This window comes from Stegodyphus dumicola, chromosome X2 (genome assembly GCF_044657685.1).
Source record: "Stegodyphus dumicola isolate Sdum_Otavi_A_Nest chromosome X2, ASM4465768v1".
Classification (NCBI taxonomy): domain Eukaryota; kingdom Metazoa; phylum Arthropoda; class Arachnida; order Araneae; family Eresidae; genus Stegodyphus; species Stegodyphus dumicola.
The window spans coordinates 24,781,300-24,803,459 of record NC_140781.1 but is presented as its reverse complement, the minus strand read 5'-3'; the positions used below and the strand labels follow the sequence as shown (position 1 = coordinate 24,803,459).

General features: G+C 34.9%; 1 protein-coding gene across 1 annotated transcript in view; it reads left to right on the top strand.

Moving 5' to 3' along the window:
* The window catches only part of LOC118185053 (uncharacterized), an 88,051-nt gene that overhangs the window by 38,986 nt on the left and 26,905 nt on the right, over nucleotides 1-22,160 (top strand). The window contains exons 3-10 of the mRNA XM_085809513.1: nucleotides 23-64; nucleotides 150-344; nucleotides 762-821; nucleotides 5,675-5,863; nucleotides 5,962-6,015; nucleotides 8,594-8,785; nucleotides 10,338-12,134; nucleotides 14,847-15,044. Coding sequence (XP_085665639.1) covers nucleotides 23-64; nucleotides 150-344; nucleotides 762-821; nucleotides 5,675-5,863; nucleotides 5,962-6,015; nucleotides 8,594-8,785; nucleotides 10,338-12,134; nucleotides 14,847-15,044 — 2,727 coding nt within the window. The remainder of the gene's footprint in view (nucleotides 1-22; nucleotides 65-149; nucleotides 345-761; nucleotides 822-5,674; nucleotides 5,864-5,961; nucleotides 6,016-8,593; nucleotides 8,786-10,337; nucleotides 12,135-14,846; nucleotides 15,045-22,160) is intronic.

Genomic DNA, 22,160 nt, shown 5'->3' with positions numbered 1-22,160 from the left:
CCTTTATTTGTCCTTTTTGTAGCTCCTATGCAAGACGCATTGGGAAGACGGGCGAGAGAAAAAGGTAAGCAGCGTTTCTAATTCATTTAAAATGCGATTCATGAGATGAGGATTTCTGAAATACTAAAATTTCTTTATACTATTTCCAGGATGTTACTACCTAAGTGATCATTATGACAACGGCGAGAGGATTGTTACTAATGAACCGTGTCTCAACTGCACGTGTCTCAATAGCATGCTAATGTGTTACTTAAGAATTTGCCCGTTCATCAAGCCTGTGGGTGAAGAGTGTATCATTGAAAGAGACGAAGGAGACTGTTGTCCAAAAATCTGGTGTCCAGAAGGTAACAATTTTTATAATCATATACCAAACAGTATATATCACAAATATAAGAGTAGCTTTGAATATCAGACATTTATATTTTTTAATGGTTGTAAAAGTGTACAGGAAATTTCTAATGAATTTAAGAAGTGAGTTTTTAGTTACCGATATCAAAGAGATCTAGCGCTTTTAACTTGGCAGTATTTAGCTTCAGAATGTCATTCATTTAGAAAAGCGATGCTCTGTGTATAACTAGGGTATTAAACTCAGTGTAAAACTCTGTGTATAACTAGGGTATTAAATATAAAACTTCTATATACGAATGTCTTTTATATGAATATAAATTCTGAAAATAAGTGTAATTTGCTCTTACTGTTATTTTTATACTGTTACTGATAAATATCATAAATTTGAAACATTCTTACATTTGTATTTTTAGTAATAAATGAGAAGAAATGTGATGACCCTAGCCATGATGAGAAGCATAACCAGCACCCAGGTAAATGTTTAATAGCAAATTTTTAAACTTGTGTAACTATAATATTTTATTCACAGAAATGGTGTTATGTTTCTGATAATAATACCAATTTAACTATCATTTATTATTGAGGGTAATGAAGAACAAATCTCAACTTAAAAATTTTTTTGAATTTAATAGTTGAAAATAATTTGCTTCTTTGCGTACCACCTATTTTTCTCTTGCGTACCACCGGTTGAGAACCCCTGAGTTAAAGCGTTTACCTGAAGTAAATCGTCATTCTCCGAGCGAATTTCGAGCTATATGTATCGCTATACGAATGTAGGGCATGCATTTTATATATGGGTTGCGGTTAAAACGGACTAACTACTCAAAAAAAGGACAGAGAATGATATCCGAATACCTGCTTTGAACAACTGCTTCATAGATAAGATACACATCAGCACGCTCTGTGTTCACGTAGCGATGCATATTACTCAAAGTCGCCCTGAGAATGAAGATTTACGCTAGAAAAATGCTTTCATCTACTTTTATAATTATGCTTTATGCTTTTATCTACAGCAGAATGCTTTTATCAGATATTTATCTACTGCTCAACAGCGGCTTGTACTACGTCAACGTAAATATCCTGTTATAAAATCATCTTATTTCCGTCCCTTCTACCTGCTTTTACATTTGTCCTAGATATTTTAAATATGTTTGTAGTGTAAGGAATGATAGCATCTCCTCGTGCGTGCTCTTGTGATTTAAATAGTTAGCATGCCCATGTAGCAGCTAGAAGATCTGTGGTTCGAATCCTGACCAGGAACAGTTCCTTTTTGGAATTTCCTACTCCAAAACTCCGAATAATTATACAACAGCATTTTGTGAGCGATTTGCTGGCGATACACGTTCCAACGTTTATTTAGTTTTTATTACTCTGAAAATTCCATTCGTAATTGCATGAAATTAGAACGTATACCAGAAGAAACTGCTGCACTTTTAACAGAACTTTCTAAAGACGAAGTATCTTGATCAGATATAGATTTTTATAATACTATTTTTTTTCTTAAACCTGATTCTGATTATAAATCAAAATTTACGCTGTTTCTTGTAATGCTAAAATAGTTACATTTCTTGACGGCGCAACTGAAAATAATTTTATGAAATTCTCTCTATGGAGATGTTTGCTACAAAATGTATTGCAATAAACTTGTGTTAAACGAAGACATGCTCAGCTAAACTTGAGTATTATGATAGTTTTGTTTCAATTTCCAGAAGAAATGAGCTCTGAATCATTTGAAAATTTGTGTAAAATCAGAGCCAGACTGAAAGGAGATAAATGGTAAATGAACTTCAGATTTTTTCCTTGAATGTTTAACCATTGAGTAGTAGCTTGAGTCAAAGGTAACGAAATCAATCGTTCGGATTTTATGTTTCGAATTTTTAAAGCCTACATTTATTTCTCGAAATGAATTTCTTCGGAATTTACTAAAATTCTACCATTCTTGAGTTGAAATCCTGTCTTTAGCTTTTTTTCTTCTATTTTTGCCATAAAAACACGGGCAAACCAAATTTTTGTCACTCAGTATATGAGCACGGAATTGTAAAATTAAATTTACTTTTGAGAAGATAGTTGTAAGGTGCAATAAAATGCTCACCCAAGCAATATTCTGTTAAGGCAGGGAAAAATCCCAAAGCGAGCCATGGAGCTCCGAGAGAAAATATGAAACGCTTTTAAATTCCTTGTGCCACTTTTTTTTTATTCCTTGTGCCACTTTTTTTTTATTCCTTGTGCCCCTTTTTTTATTCCTTGTGCCACTGCCAACCAGCGGCCTAACGGTAAAGTCCCTGAACACTGGTAGTTAGGTTGTTAGGTTCGAATCCTGCGAACGTTTGGTTGCATGAACGTTTTCGTGGTTTTCCCCATATGTATACGAGCCAATTTCCCTTAGAAAGTGCTCCACGAATGCATTCCTCCCCTTAGGCAGAAAACCCTCGAGGCTTTGCCGTAATCACATAAACCCAAACCCTCCTGCCACTAAAAATATAATGAATAAAATAAAATAAAATTTAATTTTTTTTAAAAGGCTGATCTTTCAAGGCCGCAAATTAATCGGGTTTCTAATTCTAAGCGAATGCGCTGTCTGCATAGTTGTCTTTTTAAGTTTTCTCAATGAGTAAAGTGGTTACGTGCCAGTTTCCCTTAGAATGTCTTCCATGAAGGCATCCATCCCTTTGGTTAGGTAGTCTTCGTGTGCTTTACCATATTCAAATAGTTTAATCTCATATTTACCATATTTAAATAATTTAACCTCATATTCACCATATTCAAATAATTTAACCTAACACCTGTGCCCCTAAGAAATCTAAATAAACCAATCACTTATGTGTCACTTATAAGAAAAATTTACTGACTTCTCATAAATAAAGTACTCTGAAATTAGTTTAATACAGTATTAAAAAAATAGAAACAAATATTTTATAATTCCTTTAAAATTGAGTACCATTCTTCAGTCAATCAAACTGAAATGCTGCCAGGATTCTTTAACATAGAACATTAGCCGCTCTCTGCCTTTTAAATTGGGGAAATTTATCACATTAATGCACACTAGACAAAACAATGACAGGAAAGGGGGGTAAAGATAAGGATATCATCTCATTTTAAATATCATGAATAATAAAAGTGGGATTATGTTGTGTATTCGTCATAAAATAAAGATTTTCACAAATATAAAGAACTACTTAAATCGAACAAGTACGAAAGATCTGTGAAAATATAGGCATCCCAGGGTTCTATAGCTCAGTCCTAAAGGTGGCAATGCATGTATGTTCAAATATCATATGTATAGTTGTAAAACGAACACGCCCCTAAAAAGTGTTATGCATAGTAATTAGCAACAAAGATCAGCGTAACATGGGTAAATTTGCAGTGTTATAGTTTGAAAGGTTAATTCTTCAAGAGCTTCAACCATTAATTCTAACTTTTCTTCAACCGCGTTAAAAAAAAAAATGATGCGTCGAATGTTCTGAACTGTTCATTAACTTTATACTTCTCCAGATATGATCAATAATTAAAATGTATATTCTTGTTAATAGATGGCTGCACCAGCTCAGAAACAGCTTTTAATTATTCTTTTTAATGTTCCTTGATCTGTTCAGAGATTTCGTTGCAAAAGATAAATAGATGCACAGTTCCGGGGCATAGTTATTTCTTGATAACAGTTATTAGAAATGAAAATTTAAATCTAGCTTAAGGAAATTTTGAAAGAGTTATAATTTAAAATTCTCGTTAAAAATTGGTACAAATGAATTAATTGTGTCAGATATTTATTTAACTTATTATATGACAAAATTACGCTCCTTTTTGCTAATCTCGGCAAAGCCTGTGATCAATTTCCTCTAATTTTGCTTATATTACGAGTAGCTAACCAGTCTGCCAGGAAGATCAGCAAACATCGATAACATATTAATTAATGCATTTAAACCAAGTAGGAAAAAGAACACTAGACCTGAATCCTTGCTTCGCAATGGCTCTTGAATAACGCACTGGATCAAAAACATTTTACGCAAAAGAAAATTTGTCTCCACGAACGTGATTGGGATGTATGGGTGACTTCAACCAACGACATACGTAGAGGGCGCTAACTTTCAATCTGAGAGACGCCAAACGTTTAGTTTCCGGAAGGGAGACCTAGAGAGAGACTATAGAAAGGAAAAGGCTCATAGGAGCCGCTAAAGTGAAACCGAAATTAACTCGTATTAATAAATGCACGTATTTCAGTTATTATTAGTGTAGTTTTAGTGGTCTAGTGTTTAGTTTTGTGTGTGTAATAAACATTTAAAAATGCGAAGAAGGGTGGATCATTTCTCTATGAGGCACATGAAGACGCATGACATTACAGAGATGAACCTACGTGTGTTCACCTTCGAAACTGATACAATGTTAATCAAAATCTACGCTAAGCCTAAGGTTATTTTATTGTTTAGTTTTAAACTTTTTACAAGTACTTAAATATGAGAAGAAGGAATTCTATAATTAGGATCGTTTTAATAGCCACGTGACACTTAATGAGATTTATATCAAAGACATGTTTAACGAAATTTATATCAAAAACATGTTTAACGAGATTTATATCAAAGACATGGATTCTTATGTAATTATCTAAGACAGCGATCTTAATTTTACGGACCGCACGTCGCATGCGGCCAGCGAATAAATTTTAACTATATAATTCGTTGCAAATATTGTGCTTATAGTTTTAGAGAGATAAAGATACCGACTGAGCTAATGTTCGCAACTGCGAAGCGAATGAAGGAAAAAAGATAGAATGAATTGAATCAAATTGAACACAGTTCGCCGAGATTTGTGATGTATCCGGCTTCATAAATTGATGCTTTAAAGGCGTTAAAGTAGAACCAATGCAAATTACTTTCAGCTACTAGTCTTTAGACTTCAGGTTAAAAAATAAACATAAATTTGAAATTTTTCTTTTGTGTTATTACTATTGTTTATGAATGCTTTGAAGTGAAATATATGATTTATTTAATTTTATTTTTCATTTTGATAAAAATGTTTTTAAATTTTGCTAAAAAAATATTCTGACCTATCAGCTGTTTTCAGACAGAATTCGCCCCCCTCCCGGCGCAATTTAAGTTTCAGACCACTGACCTAAGAAATAAAATTATGCTACATCAAATTTAATTTATATGCTCACTACATAGCATAAATTTAATTTTCGGTGATATTATTTATTGAAGATGTCTGTGAAGGAAAATTAATTTTGAGATTTAACTTCCTCTGATACTGTTTCATAGTCCAGATCTTATTATCATTATGTACTGAATACATTTTGTATTCTTTTACCATTCTTTAATCAATAAGTTTTTATTAGGATGCTATTTGAATGATAAATATTATCCTGATGGAGCACAGTTACCCCGGGATCCAAAAAGACCATGCGAAGTATGTTACTGCATTAGAAATAGTACAGCATGTGTAATGCAAGAATGTGAACTCAAAGTAGAAGGTTGTTCGCCTGTTTACAAAGAGGGTCAGTGCTGTCCTTGCCGGTATAATTGCAGTAAGTTGCTCGCTTTTAATTTATTCTTGGGCTTCTGTTTGATTTTATATTATAGGAAAATAAATAACATTTTTCTCTTTTTCAATTTATTTATTCAGCTTATGAAGAATCAACCACAGCTCCTCCTGGTGTAACGCTGCAGGAACTAGCAGGTAAAATTAAATAATTTGGAAATAAATTATGTAATAAATGTGTAAAGTGTTCCATGATAATAGTTTTTAAAGAAGAATGTTCCAAGTCAAATATTCAGAGTGGGTAGAAATATTTTAAGATTTCTCTTTCCGCTGAAAAGGGAAACCTTTATCACTCTCGACACTTAAAACAGTTTTCTCAGCAGAAGTTAATGCGCTGAATTTAAATTAATAAGTAATAGTATTTCGAAGCTTTTGTTTTATCTTATAAGCGCCAGGTACATTTATTATAAACTTGTTGCTTGTTATAACTCATTACTGTTTAATTTCTTATACTTTTTTAATTACAGAATTAATTAAATTTTAAAGTATATCACATATAAGTCGGGATGGATTAAGCAGATTGCAGTTTCACTGCCGAAGGAGACATAGGTTACCATCACGTTCATAGTGTATTTTGACTCGCATAATATAGTTAGCATCATGCATTAGGTGACCAAGTAACCTATTTAGGTGACTGAGCATCGCATTATCGCTGTTTAAATTTATTTCAAGAATATTTTATAGTTTCAATAACTATGTTGCTATAGTTTCAGAACTATTATTCTACAGTTTCTTATTGAGGTACGTTAAGCAAAAGGTGTTTTAAGCACGTTAACGGCACTTCAATCGAACTGAAAAAACTCACTGGAACTGAAAAGGCTATTAACAATATATCTGATAATATTGTTGCGTGCGTAGGGGTTCGTAATGGATTGAATGCACACAGAACCGATGATAGCTTGAAAAAAATTATTTTCCCAAAAGAAACACTTGACAGTTCTGGAACTTTCCCCAAAAGCACTCTTACAGCTCTTCGCAGAATCACAGACGCAATCAGTAGTTACACTTCAATCTAAGAACGTTAAACACAAAGCAACGCAAAATGTATATAAAATACGAATATCTCAATACTCCGAAATCAGCTCTGAACTAACAACTAAGAAACTGATGCTGTCTCCGGTTTGTATAGTTTTCTCCCGACTGCCGAGAAATCTCTAGTACCTTCACTTCTCAAAATTATTGTAAGGTATATGAAGGCCGAATACGGTTACAGTTACATATAAGGATCAATTACCAATTAACCCTTTCCGGCACGCTACCTTTTAAAGTTGGAATTTTTATAAAAAAAAAAAGGTAGGCAGTCTAATTAGGTCTAGAGGAGTACGCATGTAAAATTTTGTGAAGGTGGCACTTATCGTTTTAATTCTGTGGGTGTGCCCAAAGTGGCACACTGATTGAATAGAGCTTCGAAACGAGTGCTGAAACGAGCATTGTTGTCAATGAGCTGACCGATGAGATGCGAAGAAATAAAGAATACAGACAGTCAGTTGTCCTAGATTATCGGTGAGCCCAGTCTGGGCACACCTAGGTTTCGTCGTTTGATTTTAGGCAGGATTTCAAGGTAAAATTTAAAACTAATATAGAATAAGGAGATTATCATACAGCCAAAAAATAACATAGAAATTTCTTTTCAAACAATTCCTTTTATACCCTAAAAAAAAAAAAAAAAAAAAAAAAAAAAAAAAAAAAAAAAAATCTGGAATATTTCTTTGAAAAATGAGCGTCTTAAAAACTAAACATGGCTAAAATATATGGACTGGTTTGTGTTGAGCTGCCATCTACTATAAATAAAGAAGGTTCAGAGTAACCTATAAATCCTTTTTCATTCAATTTTTCGGTGCGTACAGAAGGAAATTTTTAGGTGTGTCCAGACCGGACACACTGTGCCGCAAAGGGTTAATCAATATTGGATCAATACCAGTTACAGTTATATAGGGACCGGACTAAAATGTCGTCAAATGATCGCCATGTTTGGCAGTTTGGCGCTCTTGCTAAGTTTGGTGGAAAAAATTTAGTCACCACCAGCTTGGCGATTTACTTCAATGTTGAGTAGACTCGTCTGTGTAATCTTACTTTTTCGGCAAAGCATAGTCTCCTTCAAGCATTTAGTGTCACGTTACACAAAAAATACTACAGTTTTCCATATAATTTCACTAAAATTATTTACATATATATGAAATCCTTAGCAATATCGTATGGCGTGTACTGACATTCCTCAGAATACTATTACGTTCAGTGGAGCCCTTATTTAACAAGGGCCGTATTTGAGCAGTGGCTGATAATTGGCAATGTTGTAACTGTTATTTGACGTGTTGAATAATAAATAAAAATCAGTTGTTCGCTTATGGTAAGATTTTACTAGTATCTCATCGCTACAGCGCCCTCTACGACAGCATGTAATTTATAGGGTAATAAAATCGTTTGTTTAAAATCGTTTATTAAATGAAAACTTAAGAATGATAATTTAGAAACTGCTTACTCAATGACATAGATTGTTTCCTAATAAAAGTAATCGATTAAGGAAATACTCAAAAACTTGGGCAAAGTATGTACGCTGTCATTCGTTTTCCATATCGCTCAGTAAATAAGTATATGGCGAATTTAAGAAGCTGTTACAGTTTTCTGAATATTTTAGTTCAGTACCTAAAAATTAGACGAAATTCTTGGCAATTACTAAATTTTGAAACTAATTTTTTGCTTTTATTTCCGTAAACAGAAGGCTGCAATCTTCCTGATGGCACTTTTGTAGAAGATGGGGCAGCTGTTAATTCTACTAATCCTTGCGAACATTGCTACTGCATGAGAAACGAAGTTGTTTGTGCTATACAAGAATGCCAAGCACCTGGCGATGACTGTAAACCTCTTCCACCAAAACCAGATCAGTGTTGTCCAGACAGATATGAGTGTCGTAAGTACAGCATTCCTAATGCTGCTCTTTCACTGTTTCTGCAGTGCTTTCTTATAGTTAATTACCAGTCAACAACATAAGTTTTTTTCTCATATATATGTATATATATATTGTTGATCATAAGTAAATGATGCTTTTAATGATTGTATTAAATCAACTGCATAAGGAAGGAATTAAAAAAACGTTCTATTTTTAAGATTTGCATACCTGTAAGGACCGCTTCAAATTCCCTGTAGTTGAAACCTATCTTTTAAGAGCTAAACCATGAATTTCATTTATAAATGAGAAAATAGACTGAAATACTTAGAATATTTCTTTAGCTTCTAATCCATAGATAGTGTATAAGGTTTCGTCTTCTTTGGTAGCAAAATATATGTATGAAACTTCTAAGATCTTAAGTGAATTATTACTATGTCCTGTAAAGCACCACAAAGAAAGAGAAAGGGTGCAAGGAACCCTTTTATTTAAATCAAATAAAATATTTTAGAGGATTATTTAGCTCAAATAACAGAAGGCATCGGCGCATTGCTCTTGCTTACAGAATAGCCATCATTTATGGCTTAAATCAAAGGTAATGAAATCGGCTTAACTAAATAAATGTAAGTTAGCCCAATGGCTAACACAGTTAACAAAATGCGCAAGTTGGCTCTGACCTAAAGTCAGCATGACAAGCGTGATTGTGGAAATAAAGCAACGTGCAAAATATCTCTCTCAAGAGATTCAAAGTAGCATCGCGGCTTTCAGCAGGCGGAACCCGATCTACCTAAAACCTAAATAATCTAGAAATTTACATTTGGCCGGAAAATGGGGAAAGAGAAGGATAAAAAGGCAAATTAGCATAAAATAGCTGGTTAATGAAACTAAATGAAACGTTATAAGTGTTATGTATTCTATATAAGTCTCCTATGTTAACTTACCATACTGTTTGGTGCACCTGCACAGAATAACTTAATGCTCCTAACCAAACGATATCTATACCGCCTTTTGACATACACTGAGTCACATTTTTATTAACATTAATGTCAAAAGATGATTTAAGTATACTTAAATTATGTAAATAAATCAAATTTAAGTTTTATCACATTGAATAATATAAATGACGTAACTATTAAAAATTTAACACGAATAGACCTTCACATAAATGAAAACATTTTATTTTATATTACACTTTCCTTTTATATATAGTACGTGCATGCTTCACTATTTTCAAGACAAAAATGAGTTTCGGAGCTCATTTTTAATGGTAGTAACAATATCAATGTCGTCTAGAATAGTATTAAACAATAGGGAGTACTGTATACCTTAATTCTTAAAACCTATGCATAAGTTAAATAGTCTTCTAAATGTAAGACATAAGAATTTAAAAATTGCATTAATTGGAACTCAGGCAACACATCATAATATAGCATTAGTGTTTTCAGTAACGTTCTAGATAGCATTGCCCAAATGACATAAATAGAAGCATTCTGCGTTTATTCAATAATATTCTTATGTTATTGTTATTAATATTACTGTAGTATGCTCACTTTCTTTTATTTCCATTTCATTCCAGCCGTATTACAATTGCCGGAAAGCTCAAGTATCCACCCCGAAACATTTTTAAGCTTCACCACTGTTTTCGCATCTTCAGCAGACGTATCAACAGAACTTGCACCAATCAAAAATAGTGGAATCAAAGGATCATCACAAAAAGGCATCGAAGCAGGAAAATATTCTCCAGCATCAAGTGTTAAAGGTGCACCATCAAAAGTATCTTATGATCAAGAAGCCACTACACAGTTGTTAACGGATGACTATGCTCAAACAGATAAACCCAGCTTAGAAATCGTAAATTCGGACAAAGTTGTTTCGAAACCTCAACCAGAGAAAAAGTCTGGAATCAAAGGAGGATCGAAAACTGTATCTTCTACAAGACCACCCCCGCATGAACTAGCGGTTCTTTCTGAATCAGATGATGACTCTGGAGACCAATTTAATGACAGTGAAGAAACTTCATTCACAGTGGAAGAAATTCAAATACCAAGCAAAACCCCTATAGATGACTACTCCGTGGAAGAAATTCAAATAACAAGCAAAACCCCTATAGATGACCACACCGTGGAAGAAATTCAAATAACAAGCAAATCCCCTATAGATGACTACTCCGTTAAACCTTCATCAGGTACGGCAATAAAAGGCTTTGGAGTTCCATCATCAAGTGTTAAAGATGCACCATCAAAATTATCTTATGATCAGGAAGCCACTACACAGTTGTTAACGGATGACTATGCTCAAACAGATAAATCCAGCTTAGAAATCGTAAATTCGGACAAAGTTGTTTCGAAACCTCAACCAGGGGAAAAGTCTGGAATCAAAGGAGGATCGAAGACTGTATCTTCTACAAGACCACCCCCGCATGAACTAGCGGTTCTTTCTGAATCAGATGATGACTCTGGAGACCAATTTAATGACAGTGAAGAAACTTCATTCACAGTGGAAGAAATTCAAATACCAAGCAAAACCCCTATAGATGACTTCTCCGTGGAAGAAATTCAAATAACAAGCAAAACCCCTATAGATGACTACACCGTGGAAGAAATTCAAATAACAAGCAAATCCCCTATAGATGACTACTCCGTGGAAGAAATTCAAATAACAAGCAAAACCCCTATAGATGACTACTCCGTGGAAGAAATTCAAATAACAAGCAAAACCCCTATAGATGACTACTCCGTTAAACCTTCATCAGGTACAGCAATAAAAGGCTTTGGAGTAAAAGGAGGTGTTTCTGAAAAGAATCATTCTGCAACTTCCATATCTGAAGTGTCGCCTGATTCTTCGTCTTCTACAACGGAATTTTACGTGAAAGAATCTACTACACATGTTCCACTGGAAGAGCACATCGAGCGAAATGTGACTGAAATTTCTTCTGAAGTGACAACTCAGACATTACTGGAGAGCAGCATCTTGGATGGAAAGGTTACCTCAACAAATTTCTCAGAAGAAGAAACATCAAAGCCATCTCTAAAACCTTCAGGCGTAAAAGGAGTTCAGAATGAGGCAATATCTGATCCCGAGAGCAACTTTCATTTGCCATCATTCAAACCTATGGGCGTTAAGGAAGTTCCAGCTAAAGTTGATGATACTCAGAAAAAACCGGCAATAAATCATGTTGGGGTAAAAGGTACTCCTCAGGAGGAGCATCATTTTCGTGGTAAAGGAAGACAACCTATACATGCAGATTCTTTGAGAAGAAGGCCATTCCTTCCAATTGGTGCTATTCCGGGTGAAATACGACAGTCAACAGTTGCGCCTGTCACCAAAGACGGCGTCGAAAAGCTGCCGCCTATCTTATCTGTTTCAGGAGAAGGTACGTGAGAAATATTTTTGTTTATGCTATATCTTGAATATTCAAAGGGAAATCATTATAATATCCTTTAAATAAAAATAAATAAGTAAACATTATGCCAACCCACTCTTGGGATATAAATATTAGAATCCTGGATCCGTTAAATAGTTTGTTAAAATTCGGTGAATATTATAAATTTTTTCAACTCCTAAATAAACGCTTGGCTTAAAAGAAGAGTCCAGTGGATAAACTTCTGTATGAAAATCGGAGTAGGAGTAAACTACACAAGAGAAGGGTTAAAGTACCCTTTATTACATCTTTGAAAATTTACAATGCGTCAACTCGATGCTAACAACTTCGCCTCTGCTTGGGCGGTAACTGAAAATAAAGTAACGAAACTAAACTTTGAAGATATTAACAAACGATAGAACTAGACTACAGGGCTTAGCGAGATCCCGTAACTTAAAACCCTTCGAAGCTAGTGGCAGCAAATAAATGCAGTTTAAGCCACTTGAACCAGCAATAAGCAAACGCATCTACGGCATAGGTGGCGGCCAGAGCCTAACTCTGCTTTTTCTCTTACCGAAACCCGGGTTTTAAATACTTCCTTCAAAGTAGAAATTTGCATTCTTTCACGCGCGCTACAAAATTTAACTATTCTGGCACTGACAATTAGGGAAATGAAGGCTTATAGAAAAGTTTTTGAAATTAAACCTTAATTTGTTAGTTAAAAGAAATATAAATCTCTACACACTTTTTTATGGACCCTTTTGCTGACTTTCAGGAAATCCTCTTTTGAATGGAATTATGTTAAATAACAGCAAGAAGAGTTATTGCAATGGCTATAAAAAGCGTGCACTGTACTGAAATCTATATGAACGTGGTAATAAACGTGGCTTATATTTAACCTTTTAACATTTACGGTTAACTATAGATTTAATAGATGTAGTTTCATTTTCTGGCAAGATATCAGATGCATTCTGAGAAATTTGGTTGCAGGAGATATTAAATAGAGTAAAGATAATGATTTTTATTCTTGAAAAATTCTTCATTGTTCTGCCTAGAAATTTTTGGCTAACAGGCCTAAAAATTCAATATTCCTGTCTATTTGGCAAGAATATTTAATTTTTAGGCCTGTCCCGATTCCTGTCCCATTTTTAAATTAAATTATAGTTGATCGTAATTAAAACGAATATTTTCCTTTATGATAGAATTACAAATGCACAGAGACGAAGTACTACTTCTAGAGACTAAAATCACCTTAGGTACATGTGGCATGACATCACATGAAAGACACTTTGTGGCACATGAGTAATATACTGCTATAGACGATTTCACGAATGCATGAACATAAATGCTAATTCAATTGCCTGAAAAATTTTGACGCTGAGACGGGATAGTTGTTAGTGTTGCTGTCTGCTGTACCAAAGAGCCTGAGTTCGAATCCGGGAGACGGCGTAGATGTTTGTAAGAGTATAGTATCTGAGCGGTAAAGTGGGCATTGAAAATACACAGCGAGCCGGAATCCTCTCGAGAGGTTGCTGTTAGAGAAAGGAGGGACGGGACAACTTCGAACTGTCCTCCCCCAGAATTTCTTCCTCAAGATTCGATCTGGGGGGAAGATTAGCAGTTAGCAAGCCTCGGCGATGCTTAATATACCTAGATGGATGCACAGACGCCAACCTTGTCTCAACCTGTATTCATCTGTATAGGGCGCCGCCCATTCGGTATAGAAGTCAGCGACACTGACTGTCGTACCGATGGTCCCGGATTCGAATCCCGGAGAAGGCATGTATGTTTGTAAAGCACTATAGTGTTTGGGCCTGTATGTTTGTAAGGCGCTATAGTGTCTGTACGGTAAGGGGGAGCTCGAAATACCAGTCGTCCCGAAAGTTCTTTCGAGAGGCTGATGGCAGAAGAAGAGAGAGGGAGAGGGAACTCTTCTGACCGTTACCCAGTGGTGTTCTTTCTTCCTCAAAACTTCGGTGGAAGTTAAACAATTAGCAAAGCCTGTTAATACCTAAAGATACCATACATTACTGTTAACGCATAGGTGCTGGCCTAGCTTCAATGTGTAGGTGTCTGTACCCTTCCGAGCTGGTCTCTTTCGGCGTTGTACATCGGGACAGGTTGCAGGACAAGAACGAACGTTTCTACGGTTGTTGGCTTCTGTATGGCGGGGGCCATACTGATATTGTCAGGTCCGACCCGCGCTGTGCGTATCATTACACATGTCATTAGATAACTCAGATGTTCACGTATCCAAATTCTGTAAGCTACCTTTCTACTTAATAAGGAGCTGCCACTTGCGATTTGTCTGTATAGGGCAAAACATAAAGCGAAAGATATTATCTGATTCATGCATCATAAATCAGCATTCATGCATCATAATAGGTCGTATGATTTTGGAAAAGAATACTGAAATAGCATACTTTTAGGTTTACTTAGATATTCTTATTTAATAGTGATAGCCGGATTACCTTTTAACTGTAAGGAATGATGGCATTCGTGTCATAATCGATTCTGTTAAGTAGTGATTATTAAAGATAGTCAGCAATTCAAAAGTATGTGGGTTATCTAGGGAGGTTTTTTATTCGGCTGAGTTTTCGTGTTCCTGTGCTAAATAGACTAGTACCTTTACAACTGGTACAACCAACAGTATTAAGAACTTTGAAGAATTTTAATAATTACTTGGTTACAAAAATTTAATTATCTTTATTTTTTTATTTATAGGTATTTGCAAAGTCGGCGATATTGTGTACCAAAATGGTCAGGTTATGAAACCAATAAATGTCTGTAAAAAGGACTGTCGATGCATCGATAGTGTTATACTCTGCTCAGATGTCATTTGTAACGAAACTGAGACAAAAAATGTCTCTAGCTGCAGGATCATTCAGGAAGCAGATGAATGTTGTCCACGTTATGAATGTGGTGAGTATAAAGTTAGAAATACTAATAGATCCGTTATCGTAATTAAAAATAGAATTACTTCATAACTTAAATGTAATAAAGCAGAAAGAAAAGACGTGTCTTGCTAATTATTTGACATGAAAATTAATAATCAAATGTCTGGCGCAAAATTTGTATAAAATAGCGCGTAAATATGGTCATAGAATGCTCGCTATTTTTAAAATAAAACATTATATTAAAACTTGTACATTCAAACTTTATCTGATTATAAATACATTATTTTCTGCGGCGTGTTCAAAGATGTGAACAAAGGAAAAGATTAAAATAGAGAGAAAATAAGTAACAGTTATATTATATCAAGGAGTAGTTAAATATCAAGAAAAGAAACATACCAAATTTTCAAAACAAAATGTAACATACTGGTTTTTGAAAGGGACCGAAAGTAATATTTTGTCTTTTGGTAACGACGGGTAAGAGAGAAATTTTTAAAAATTTACTTTTCATTAAAAATTGCCAAGAGTACGCCTAGTAAAGCTCTTGAATCCCAAAATCACAAAGTTCCGGGAAACCCATGAGAAAGAAGTACTTTCCAAAATACACCCCCCTACACACATACACACCGCTCTATTTCTTGACTCTTTTCTTCCAATCTATAGCCTTAACGGTTTGGACATATTTCAAGGTGCACGCATACGTATTTATTTAAAAAAGTTAGAAAAAATATTGTTGAACGTATAGGCATTGTTCTTCTTGCTGTTGGTTTCAAAAAACTAAGAAAAATCTTAAAACTCTCCGTAGACAAAACCAAAAAGATTAATGGATTTAATAAAATTTGTAGACAAGACGAATTACGTTATCAGTGTTAAAATGCATTTAAAACATTTTATACGAGAAATATTTTTATCGGAAAATTATCTAATAGATTAACGTAATTAATTAATTCCAAGACTACACTGTTTTTAACGATGCGATGCCAGTCACTTCAGTCGGCAGGCAATGTTTTTTTTTTTTTTTTTTTTTTTTTTCATTTAAAGCAGGTATAAATTCTATGCTTGCATTTTTCCTCTAGTAGAGCTCAGTGTTGGTGAGAAGTACGATCTTGCAGAAGGAATATTTCTTTTATTGTATTTGCATAAGAAAGTGATTTATGAAGATTAGGGATACCGTCCTCTATATTTTTTATCACTGGCATTTTCCAACACACTGCGATCTGCGCGTCTAGCTAAAAGTATCATTCCAAATACCCAAGCAAACACTATATGGTAACTGTCTGTTCATATATAATACTTTTGTAACAGCATGTGTCTTAGTGTATTCAGCAGGTTCCGTCGATATCGAAAAACGCTTGATAATACTGTAGCTATAAATATGCATGTCTGTAAACAGCACTTACCTCCATCTGTCTTCGATTCATTTCGCATGACTGTGCATCCAAATCCAGCTTCTATCTTGCAACAACTACGTGAGAGTTACGTAAACTGCAAGTAGCTTAGCCCATCATGTGGGAATTATGTAAATTGCTGTTAGCTTAGACTGTAGAGACATTAGATTATTTATTAAAGCAGCAGTGATGAACAATGAACAACGCCTTCGCCGGGAATCGAACCACGGACCTCTGGAATACACGCCCAGCGTGTAGACCACTACACTACGAACGCACGCTAAGAAGATGGGAGAAATACCTTATAAGACAACTAAACATGTGTACATTTAGCACATGCTGATGCAAAACTTTCATGGTAGATGTTACGAGAGAGATATCTTGCTTCGTTTCTAAGTTAATTACCTATCAGTTTTTGCAGGTCCAGGTAAGAGTGAGCGCAACACCAGAAATTCACAATTGATTGTACAACTATAGTCACGCAGCTCTAACTGTGATGTTCCACCCCCAATTTCGAGGGAAAGCTACCGGGGGTCCCATCTCTCTTCCCCTGCCACCAATCTTACAACCTTATTAAATTTTAGAAAAAACTCAACTCTAGACCTTGTTTACCTAAATTTTCTTGATGAGAAAACTATGTTTAAAAATTTTGTTTACAGTCCATTAAATCCCTACAACTAGGGGGAGAAAACCCTCAATATCAGTCATCTGACAACTTCTCAGTCTTTCTGTTGAATCTTGGACTGGCAAAAGTTACTCTACTGTAGTTCATTTATTAAATAATGTACAGAGCATTTTCCTTTAAAATATCAATTTTGTATTTTCTTAATTGGTCTTTAAAGCAAAAAATAACGACCAACTCTAAAATATGTTTTCTTTTAACTTCTATCCAATCATAAAAAGTAAATTTTCATACGATGTACTTGCACAGTTTTCCTTCACTAACTACGTAAAAAAATTTTGGTGAAAATCGCACTAGCTTTAGGTGGTTTACCGCGAAGCATTGACTTATTCATTAATTAATGGAAACCAGTCGCAAGAATATTACTTTTTGCGGAGAAAAATTGCTCCAGTTCATGTAAATACTGTAAGCTGAAGAACTATTAAAATTCCACAGTGACACGCTTTCAAATATAGAATACGTTATTGACTGAAGTGATAGTTAAAATTTTTATTCCTTCATGCTGCATTCAGTAGGTAATAAAGTTATACTAATATTTTATCTGTTTAATTCAGGTTGTCCCACTCGAGAGAGGCTCCGGGAAAAGTGTGATAAAAATCTTACAATAAAAGGAAACGAAACCAAATTTTTACATAACATGCCTTTATGTTTGAGAAATGAAAGTACATTGGAAGAAATGCTGAAAGTGACTTCCTCCTACTTGTATACACAATTCAACACGGTGTTGCATTTTCGTGGATTTTGTTCCTATATTACACGTGGTAGAGTGATGAAGCGTGTTCCCACTTGTCAGGATACGTGAACTAACGGAACACACGTTTATTGAGTAGTGACAACCAGCATGTAGCCGTCGAGGAACCCTTTCATTCAAAGAAGATGGGTGTCTTTTGTGCGTTATCACAGCGGCGCATTTATAGGCCAATGCTTTTACATTATTGTCAACAGGCACGTTTTCATGATTTTGTGAACCAGTGGAATGATGAGAAGCTGCCACTTGGCTTACCAACAAGATGGGACAACATGCCACACACCTGTAGCGAATATGATCGCAGTGAAATCACTTTTCCCACTTTTCCAGACTTGATCTGTCTTGATTTTTTTCTATGGAGTCGTCTTAAAGGTAATGCGTACAAGCACAAACCACGATTTGCGCATATCGACGATTTGCGTCAGAACATCCATCGTGAAATCCAAGGAATGACGCCCAATACTCTGGCAGCAACATACGCGAACATGCAGTGTCATGTTTAACTGTACCTATAGGCAGGGGAGATCACTTTCAGCACCTTTTCTAATGCACTTTCATTTTTCAAACATAAAGGTTATGTCATGTAGAAATTTGGTTTCGTTTCCTTTTATTACAAGATTTATATCACATTTTTCTCGAGGCCTCTTTCGAGTGGGACACCCTGTGTAATGATACCGGTTCAATTTTCTTACTATTCTTTTAACCTCTTATCTAAAACCAGCAAATAATTGCCTTTGGCAAAGTACAAATATCCGTTAAGTGAAATATATTATTTTAGTCTGCCATCTGCACTTGTTCATCAAGAAGACTTACAAAAAATAAATTAAGTACCTTATTTATTTAAAAAAAGTTAGTAATTCGACCTAACGACACCACAAATAAAAGGTTTAATGATAAACAAAAGAGCTCTACCAACAACACAAACTGCACTGAGATAAACCAGAACAATAAAATCACGCAAAGAAACAAACTTCTGTTCATCACATTATTTGAGCAATTCTTGCATAGAATGGAACTGTATTTATACCAAAAGCAAAAGCATAAAGCGAAAGAGAAGGTAGCAGCATCTGTCCACAGAATAGTAACGAAATGTGAAAAATTAAGTAAATAGCATTTTAAAAACGTTAGCAAGAAGTGGATTGTATTTAAAGTCATTAACTAAACAAGATAAATCTTTGCAAATGTGAAAAGCTTCAAGAAAATCCAACTCACCAACAGAAGAAACGTTTTGTATAATTTTTGCAAACACAAAGTCGAAACTGTAATTAAATTTCGAACTATGATTAGCTATCGAAGATTTGTTTATTTCTTCTTTTCGAACGTAAAATTCGTGTTCTTTGGTGGGGAAACTTTGGTTGGTAACGCATTTTTAGTTTGGCCGATATATCTCAAACTACATTGAGAAGATATGCTATAAATTCTCCGAGAATTAAGGGTTTATGGTAAGCAATAGAGCTAAAATTAGATTCATTAGGGATGATAAGAAGGGTAGGGTATTGTCAGATATAGTTTCAAACGTGAACTGGATGGCTCGAACATACGAATTTATAACAGATAAAATCTGCGAAAAATCTCTATATTACCTTCAAAAAGCGCGAAAGTATCGTCTACATAGTGAATCAGAAAACGAAATGATAGTTTCTCAAATAACTCTTTTTTTTTTTTTTTTTTTTGCTTATTACTTTCTCCTCCCTTAGGCGCTACACGGAAGGGGAAGGATGCCCCATGGAGGTCTTTTTAAGAGAAACTGGCTCGTATCCACGTTACAATTGGGGAAAACCATGAAAACAGCCAAGCAGCCAGCCCGTTAGCCGGAACTCGAACCCCGGACCGAGCTACCAGTGTTCAGCGGCTTTTACCGCTTGGCCGCTAGTGAGCCTTTTCAAATAATTGGATCTTAAAATAACGCATGTAAAGGTCAACAAGTTCAAAACTAAGAGTTACCCATAGTTAATCCTTCAGTTTGACAATAATATTTATTTTGGGAAACAAAGTAGTTTTGACTTAAAGAGATCAGAAAGTTCTTGAAAAATCTAAATTTTTTACTTAAATGCAAACATTTGAATATCATTGCCAAATTTACGCAAATCAAATGCAATCTCAATTCTTCTGTTCATGTTTCGAAAATTATGCTTGAATTCAAATTCTCGCTTCTTTATCACAGTATAAAAATCAAGCACAAACGTCTGTCTATGAATATGAATTATATTACCTTCGTTTAAAAAATGCCTATTCCACTTTAAATGTTTCCTCTTTTGATTATACATCTTGGTATAGAACCGACAACTCTCCAAAGAGATTTAAACCTTCTGCTACTTAAATCATAGCTTTTGTAAAAAGATTTAAATTCTCTAAAATTTCGGAAACACAGAAGGATACAATCTGGCACTTAATTACTAATAAGAGGAATATAAATAGAAAATTGTTGTTTCTAATCTTAACCAAAAGGAAAGGAAGGCCTTACATGAAATTTCTTATAATCTTGACATCATTATTTTCAAAGCTGATAAGGGTGGATGGATCGTTGTTATAGATAAACATACATACATTGATGGAGCCACTAAACTGATAAAAGAAGTTCCATGCAGTTCGATTCTTAAGGATCCTTCTACTTCTAAGCTCACGAAATTTAAAACAACTGTTAAATCTTTTCATCTACTCGTAACTCAGTTTAAAAAATCACTCATTCCACCTATTGCTTACTGTGCTAGTTTTTATGCTCTGCCAAAAGTCAACAAAATTGGAATTCCTTTTTGACCTATAGTTTTTATACTAGGGACAGCATTATAGCCTTTGGTAAAATATTTATTTTCTAGATGTTTCTCCTTTATTTTCTAACAATATCTACACTGTAAAAAATTGATTTTGAAGTCGTCGATAAACTTAAATGTAGTTTTCTCCTGCACTGAATTATTATTTTTTTTTTATATTAAATCACTGTTTACTAATGTTCCCAGTCTTAGGAACACTAAAATGCCTTGAAACTAAGCTTCGAGATTTCCATTTCACACACACTGAAATTAAAGGGTTAATTTCCCTTATTAAAGTCGCTGAGTCAAAACCACTTTGTTTTCAAAACTAAATATTTGAGAAACTTATTTCGTCTCTAGATTCGCTAAGTAGACGACGCTTTCACTTTTTAATGGTAGTAAAGAAGATTTTTTCCAGATTTTATCTCTTATATATTCGATTGACCCAGCTATCCAATTCATTTTTTGAAACTAAAAATCCCTTCCTTGATCCTCCTCATTCAGCACTACTGTTTACTGTAAACCCTTTTTTTGTTTGTTTTCCTCCGCATGCAAAATCATGTAAGCCAAAACAAAAAATGTCTTCTCTTTACACTGGTCATCATAATTAAAGGATAATGAGAAAAAATACTCTCACTTAGTTAATGCTGCAATCAATGGCCATTGCTGTAATTATTTATGTTAATTAAATACAATTGAACCCAAAATTGCACTTCCGGGCATACGTTATCACCTGAAATATGCAAATCCGGTGATTGACAATGTGGCGCGTAGTGGATGCATACTGAAATTCTGGTCTGTAGTGTTGTTTAAAGTGAATGTGGTTTCTGAGAGGGATCAATATTCAGTAGTTTGGCTCAAGGGTATTATTTAGAAGGTAAAATGTGGCGAAAGAATCCGCGAAGCGACTACAAAAGATTCGGTTTAGATCTTCAAACTGCCACAAGAACTCGAATTAACCGTTCTACTGCTGCCCGAAAGCTTAACGAAGTTGGACTGTATACGAGAAAATTGCTTGTTTTCTGACGAGTCCAAATATAATTTGAACGGTGATTCTAGACGTGTTTTGTTCTAGAGAGAGAAAGGAATACGCCACTTGCCTTATTTGCCCGCGAAATATCCTGTTTCTGCGACTCATGCTTAATGGTTTGGGAAGTAATCATGACAAGCGGTCGCTTCGAGCTGCATACCTTTCAAGAAGGTTCTATAACCTTTCGGAGATATGTGGACGAAGTATTGGAATTCCAATTTAAGGATCTTGTTGGCCCAGAGATTTTGCTAGTGGATGACAATGCTTGGCCTTATCGAACATATGTGGTGTCAGAATACTTGCAAACAGAAGATATCACTCGAATGGATTGGCCACCTTATTCACGCGACTTGAACCCGGTTAGCATGTGAGTGATGCCTGCCTTAGGGCGGCGAATTTCAGTGCGCCAAATTCCTTCCCGTACCCTCCTGGAGCTGAAAAGGGCACTTTCAGAAGAGTGGCACGCAATTCCACAGCCCTTGATCAAAACTTCTATGAAATCAAAATGTGAGGTATGCATATCTGTCCGAGGTTACCATACACCAT